At 47.4% G+C, this 7,115-nt stretch overlaps 1 protein-coding gene across 8 annotated transcripts in view; it reads right to left on the reverse strand.

Moving 5' to 3' along the window:
- The window catches only part of TTC23 (tetratricopeptide repeat domain 23), a 131,588-nt gene that overhangs the window by 34,603 nt on the left and 89,870 nt on the right, over window positions 1-7,115 (reverse strand). For all 8 annotated transcript variants that reach the window (XR_001888158.1, XM_017886918.1, XM_017886915.1 and 5 more), the window contains one exon: window positions 6,184-6,289. Coding sequence is in view for 7 of the 8 variants with exons in the window: in XM_017886918.1 (XP_017742407.1) it covers window positions 6,184-6,289 (106 nt within the window). In the remaining variant the exon portion in view is untranslated. The remainder of the gene's footprint in view (window positions 1-6,183; window positions 6,290-7,115) is intronic.

Raw genomic sequence — 7,115 nt, forward strand, 5'->3', positions numbered from 1 at the left:
GGGACAACTCCCTCTCTGGGTCTGGAGTGTGGTAAGTGGGTGGCACCTGGGGTCCATTCTAGGCCTTGCTTGGCCTCTAACTTGCTGAGTGACCCTGGACCCCAATCCCCTAGATGTGACTACTCTAGAGTGACTTCCAGAAGTTTCTGAGAACGGATCCTCCTGATGCAAGTGAAAACAGAGTACGGGGCATCTCTTTCCTTCTCTGGGCCTCAGCCTCACTCCACTGCACCCTCATTTCCCCTTTCTCCCTTGCTCCCTGTGGGGCACAGAGCAGGGATGGATGCCACATGTGTTGCTTGGGGAGCTCAAAGGCAAGGCCAAACTCAGGCTGGCTGGGCATTTTGTAAAAACAAATGGGCTCTGAGAAGCAACAGAGGAAGGTTCTCTCAGAGCACACAGGGGCCCAGAGGAGTGGGAAGTCTGAAGGGAGAGAGGCAGCTGGGGCGTGGCCAGCCATGGCTTACTCTCACTTGACTGTACCACCAGGCCCGCTTGGAGGCTCAGGTTGGAGGCATCATGAGAGGCAGCAGGGACAGCTAAGAAGAGCATGGGAAGGTAAAGGACACCTCACTGTGGCTGCTCCCAGGTGTCTATGTTACCTGTCAGGGGCCCACAAGACCTAGGGCCTGTGTACACTGGGGGTCCCTGATTTCTGGTCTCTCTGGAACACACGGGACCCAAGGAACATCAGTAATCCAGTGAGCAGGAGGCAGGAGGGCCCAGCACTGGGCAAGCTGAGAAGGCAGGCCACAGGGGAAGAGTTGAGAAAAGGGAGGGTTGTGTAAGGTAAAAAAGAGGAGACCTGGGTGAGATGCAGTGCCCAGCTCCTGATACTGACATTTTTTCCAGTCTACTGTGTAAAATGTGACTAGAGGCTAGGACCAGTGGGGGCGGGGGGGATATACATATTCGTGCATAGGAAATTATATCTTAGGAATCCACTTAGTCAGCCCCTGCCCCCTAAGCTCTAACCGGACAGAGCCCATTCCATCTGCTGTCACTGGACACTGCAGAACTCCCCAGCCTGCAAGAGCCCAGGCTGCAGATGGGGCTACTTCCAAACAAGGCCGTCTGCACTCAGCAGGCTCTGCCTCTCAAAGGCTGATGCTGAAATGTTCTTGGCTTTGAACCATTTCATTTTAATATCCTTTAGGAGATGAGTTATAAACACAAAGCCAATGCCTTGAACACTTAGCAGGGTTGGGAAAGCTGTTAATACCAAGTTTGTCTATGGCTGCTCTGGGAAGCTGGCCAGGCTCAGGTTCATGACATTCCAGGAGCCTGAATTGGGAATCTTTATGCAATCACAAGCCTTCGTGACTTCTTGGGCAGTTTTGTCTGCATAAGGAATACAGGGAAGGCACAGAGCAAAAGGATTAGCTTGTGCATTGAGACTGAAACACTTGCTCCTTGGCCACTGGCGTTTTGTTAGTTAGAGGGCAATGCCTTCAATGGGCATTCCGCATGCAAGCAGGCAGGCTAAAGAGAATCCTCAAAGGAGAAATTTTTCTCATTAATAATTATTTTCTTCAAAAATCAAAACCAAAACCAACCCCCCAAAAGTCTTTGTACTCAGTACAAACAGGTTTAAGCACAGGAGAGCAGAGCTAAGATTCCCCCTTGGTGCTGGGTGGAACATGCAGATTTGCTCCTGGGATCCAGCCAGGACTTCTGAATTAGAAGTAACCAATGTCCAGGTCAGAAAGTCCTGTGCTGTTGAGAGCTGTAAGGGATTTGCTTGCCCCTTAGTTGTTACACAAAGATAAGTTGCAAATTGCCTTCTCTTATTTCTCCCTGGTGGAGGCAGCAGAGGCCTGGAGAAACCTAGGCCACAGTGGATTTCTTTCATTCCTGCTGTGGGGGCAATGGCCACGTGAGGGGACAGCAGGGAGGTGACATAAAAGACAGTGGGAATGTACCCACCCGTGCTCCTGCTGCAGCCCCTGGCTGGGTGGTGCCTGTTGCATTTCTGCTTCTAAAGGGAAGCTGATTCCCCACACGTGCAACACGTGCTGGCCTGGTGAGCTCTTTTCCAGCCTTTCCCACATCTGCCACTATGGGTGCAAGGATTTCAATGGCAGCAGTTTTTAAACTATGTTCATGGAGTAGGAATAGTTTGAGAGTTCTTCTTGCTTTTATTGTTTCTGATTTGCCCATTTAGGTGATTTGTTTGAGGCCTTAGGGGCAAAGGTTTATGCTTCTTTTTGCACCTGTTCCAGGACTTCATGTTGCTGCAGGACAATCAGCATTTATTTCTAGCCCACTGCTTCTCTGCCCTGGCTCCTCACTTAGCATTTACTCACCTTTACGGCCTCAGTAAGCTTTTTTCCTAACAGCATCAGGGTGATAAACAGTTCAAGTGTCTTCTGGTTGATAGGTACTGAATCTGACAAGGGCCTGCCTAGGAGCACCATACAGACTGATGGGGACTTGGTCCTTTTGGGGTAGAGCAAAGAGTAGAAACAGTAGGTCCTTCAGATTCATGGTACTTTCTGGTACGAAGAGGTGGCAGTGTGAACTCATCTGTAAAATGGGAGGTCCTGTCCTGCCTCCAAGCGTTGTTAAAAGGATTCAATGAGCATGTCTGTGGAAGTACCAGCACCTGCATACAAGAGGCGCCCAAGTGCTGCTGCTATGGTTGTTACTGTCATTGTTGCTGTCATTATTTTGATTCTTGCTTGCTCCTGAGTCTCTCCATCTTTTTTTTTTTTTTCTTTTTTTTGAGACTGAGTCTCGCTCCGTTGCCAGGTTGGAGCGCAGTGGTATAATTTCGGCTCACTGCAACCTCTGCCTCCAGAGTTCAAGTGATTCTCCTGCCTCAGCCTCCTGAGTAGCTGGGACTACAGGCGTGCACCACAACGCCCAGCTAATTTTTTTGTATTTTTAATAGAGACAGGGTTTCACCATGTTGGCCAGGATGGTCTCTATCTCTTGACCTCGTGATCCACCCACCTCGGCCTCCCAAAGTGCTGGGATTACAAGTGTGAGCCACTGGGCCCAGCCTCTTAGTTATCTTTTGCTTCTGCTTCAAGCAACCAATCCTCCAGGCCTAATGCAGAAGCCACCCCCTTTCCCAATTTGTAAAACTATCAGTACCAACTCCTTGTGCCTGTGAGAAGTTGTCTTCTTACCCATCTCCTTTATGTTTCTCACTTTTTTTTTTTTTTTTGGAGACAGAGTATTGCTGTGTTGCCCAGGCCAGAGTGCAGTGGCACAATCTTGGCTCACTGTATAACCTTTGCCTTCCAGGTTCAAGTGACTTTTGCGCCTCAGCCTCCTGACTAGCTGGGACTACAGGTGTGCACAACCACACCTGGCTAATTTTTGTGTTTTTTAGGAGAGATGGGGTTTCATCATGCTGGCCAGGCTGGTCTCGAACTCCTGACCTCATGTGATCCACCCATCTTGGCCTCCCAAACTGGTTCCTCACATATTTCAATTCTGACTGGCAAGTGAGCTTTCTGGGTGCACGTCACCAAATGCCCTCAGCTGCTGCAGGTGGGAGCTGAGATTCTCCACATGCTCCTGGGCCCCAGGCCTTCCCATCAGCACTCCAAACCCTTCTCTCTGGGCTGCCTTCATTCTTGCGGTGTCCCTTGTCTGCCCCACACTTCACAGATTCTTTGGTGGGCCTAAGGAGGGAGGAGACATTTGCAGTGCCAGACCCTATAATGTGACATGACATAAAGAGCCTCTGGGGTGGTTGACGGCCTGGGTTCATATCTTTACCACTCACTGGTTATGGGTCCTTGGAAAAATTACCTAATCTCTGGGTGCCTCAATTTCTCCATCCAACAAATGGGGATAATTGTACCTATCTCATCGAGTTGGAAGGATTTCTGAATTAATAAATGTAATGTGGTGAGAACCGTTGCTGGTATGCCATATATAAGCAGTAGCTATTAATATTATAACTGTGTGAGGTCATTTAATTATCATATATTTATTATCTGTATCAAATAGGTATTATTATCATTTTCAAATTAAGAGAAGGCAATAGAGTGCTATATTTAGATTCGAAAACTTTCTAAAAATATATAACTAAAATTGGATTGCCTCTGATTCTGTAAATCACGCAAAGCAGAGTGGCCTAACTTCACAGCTGTGGGACAACAGCATTCTAGGGCACAGATTCACTAGGTTCCACTCAATTCATACCTGCAGTGAGTACACTGAGCACTGGGGTCAAGTGCTGGAAACCAGAATCCCTCTAGGCAAAAAGATGGTCTTTTGGCCTTAGCCTCCTCTCTGTTTGGTATTCATTCAGGAATGGACCCACCTGCCCTTACTCTGCCAGTTTACACCCCCGCAGAAAACAGGAAAGCTCTGACAGCAACCTGACACTCTTGCTTTCCAGGTCAAAAGTCACGGATCCAGCCTTCACACTTGTTTTGACTTACTCAGAGTCTTAAACATATTTCAGTTAGTTACCATCAGTTAAAAATTGGGCTGGGTCTGTGGTGGCTCATGCTTGTTATCCCAGAGTTTTGGGAAGCCAAGATGGGAGGGTAGCCTAGGGCCAGGAATTCGAGACCATCCTGGGCAGACTCTGTCTCTAAAAAAAAATTTTAAATTAGCTGGGTACAAGCAGTGTGTGCCTGTAGTCCCACCTACTTGGGAGGCTGAGGCAGGAAGACCACTTGAGCACAGGAGCTTGAGGCTGCGATGGCTATAATTGCACCACTGCACTACAGCCTGGGTGACAGAGTGAGACCCTGTCTCTAAAAACATAAAAAATAATTTTAAAAAAATTGAAGATTCTCCAATAAAACTCCAAATTTCTACCTTCTCTTAAAAAAGGAGCTCTGCTAATATAAGCCTCCCTTCCACATGGCTGCCAGGGGCTGGAGCTAAGTAGCAGGTATGGGTTTTAGTTTGCAACAGTCCTCACCACTCTGTTTCGTCTCTCTCATACTATAGCCATCAGTTAGCTGCCATTTATAACTATGCTTGCTGCTGCTGCTGGTTTCTGATAACCACCTGCTTCACTCACATTGCTTGCTTGGTTCCTGTAGACATTTAGATTTGTGACTTGCTATTCTAGGAGTTCCCATCAAACATGTATTTTAAGTGTTTTATTAATAGGTATGGAATAGAAAGTACTTTCCTCCTATTACATGAATTTTAGGCACCAACAAGCAAACCTGATGGTTAGTGTGGAATGTTCTAGGGAGCGGGGACAAGAAAGTTCACTTGTCTCCTCTCTCCATCCTTACACAGGCTCCTCCAGATCTAAAAAGGTGCTTCAAGCTCTAGCAGGTCAGAATGAGAGATCTGCAAGGTGTGATGGACAGATGGATAAACACCGACACCCCCTTCATCAGTTCCTCTGGGGACTGAAGCTCCCTGCCTGGCCCATGGATCTTTTTGGACCAGGTTGCTCATTGAAGCTTTCCCTTCACCTTCTCCCATGTGCTGGCCTCATTTTAGCGTGACTTCTACTTCCTGAATCAACCCCATGCCTTCCAGATGTTGATTTTATGCTTTTGAGCACAGTGGACCTTATTTTATTCAGTACGTAATTATTTTTATTTGATATCTTGGAATATACCCCTAGGTTTTCTTTATGAATTGTACTCCATTTCTGAATATTATGACCAAAAAAAAAAAAAAATCATTAGTACTATGTGTTTTCTGCCAATGGAGGCATGTTGTATGCTCTGTATGCTCTGAGCCCAGGATGGTGGATTAAACAATTCCTTAAGCTTGATGCTCTACCTATTATGCGGGGATATGAAAAACCATATGAGCCATAAATGGCAACTTCCTTTTTGGAATCCTGAAGCCGTGTAAGTTCATCCTGATGGAAAGTTCAGCCCTGACAGTGTCTGGAGGCCGGCTGGCCCAGAGGCCAAAGCTGTTGCCACAACAATCTTTAAAAATAGATCACCTCTGAAAGCAGAGCAGATTTCCCTGTAAGCCCAGTACAGATGCTCTGGGGCTCTTAATAGCTACGTTTGCATAGAGATTAGCTGTATTTCAGAATAATAGATTAGAAGAAGGCTAGAAGGGGAGAGAAACCAAAGGACTCTGAGGAAAGCAGCAGAGTAGCATAGCTGCAGATGATCAGATAAAACAGGCCTGTGTCGCAGCTCTGTTCACCTGTTAACCCATCTAGAAGACAGCTCCTTCACAGACCCAGGTGCCTGTGAGACAGGAAGAGAAAAGGATTCTTCTCACCATGGTGCTCGTGTCTCCCTGAAGTGACAGCAGCGTGGGCGACGATGTGTGCGGAGTCTGCTGCCTCCACTTGAGAGGGGCTTCTACTCAGGATGATGAGATGTGCCTGTCACCACAGAAAGAAGAAACATGTTGTTTACATACTTGGCAGCAGCAACAGGGAACTAACTGTCCTTGCAGAGATAAGCAGAAAGCCAAGGAACTTTCCAGCAAGCTAGAAGAAATGATTTATGTGGAAGTGAAATCAACTTGCAGGAGAGCTGGATTTTAAAAGGACTGAGTAGTGGAGGGAACACTGAACAATGAATCCAGATGGCTCAATGCTATGGCCAGGGCCTGTCACTAAGCAAATCATTAAACATCTATGATCCTTTGAGTCAGTGTCAGCAAAGAAGAAGAGGGAGTTACAAGAAGTAAAGAGATGGATAGAAGGTGTCAATGCTGTGCAGAGAAAGCGGACAAGTCCCGTGCCCTGCCTACCAGTCAGCCCCAAAAGTGGGACCTATCCATGGGTGTCAGCAGTCTCCCCACGGAAATACAGACTTCTCCTTTGTGCCTGTGCCACCAAGCCCATTTGCCTGCACCCTCTACAAACTTGCTCAGGGGAGCTGCCCAAGCACATAAAGCAGCTCAGTTCCTTGAAAATAAAGTCCACTAAAATGTTTTTGCCCAGGCATGGTGGCTCATGTGTATAATCCCAGCACTCTGGGAGGCCAAGGTGGCTGGATCACTTGAGGTCAGGAGTTCATGACCAGCTTGGCCAATATGGTCAAACCCCGTCTCTACTAAAAATATAAAAATTAGCCGGGTGTGGTGGTGCACGCCTATAGTCCCAGCTATTTAGAAGGCTGAGGCACAAGAATCGCTTGAATCTGGGAGGTGGAGGTTGCAGTGAGCCAAGATTGCACCACTGCACTCCAGGCTGGGTGACA

This window comes from Rhinopithecus bieti, unplaced genomic scaffold (assembly GCF_001698545.2).
Source record: "Rhinopithecus bieti isolate Rb0 unplaced genomic scaffold, ASM169854v2 scaffold_15821, whole genome shotgun sequence".
Taxonomy (NCBI): Eukaryota; Metazoa; Chordata; class Mammalia; order Primates; family Cercopithecidae; genus Rhinopithecus; species Rhinopithecus bieti.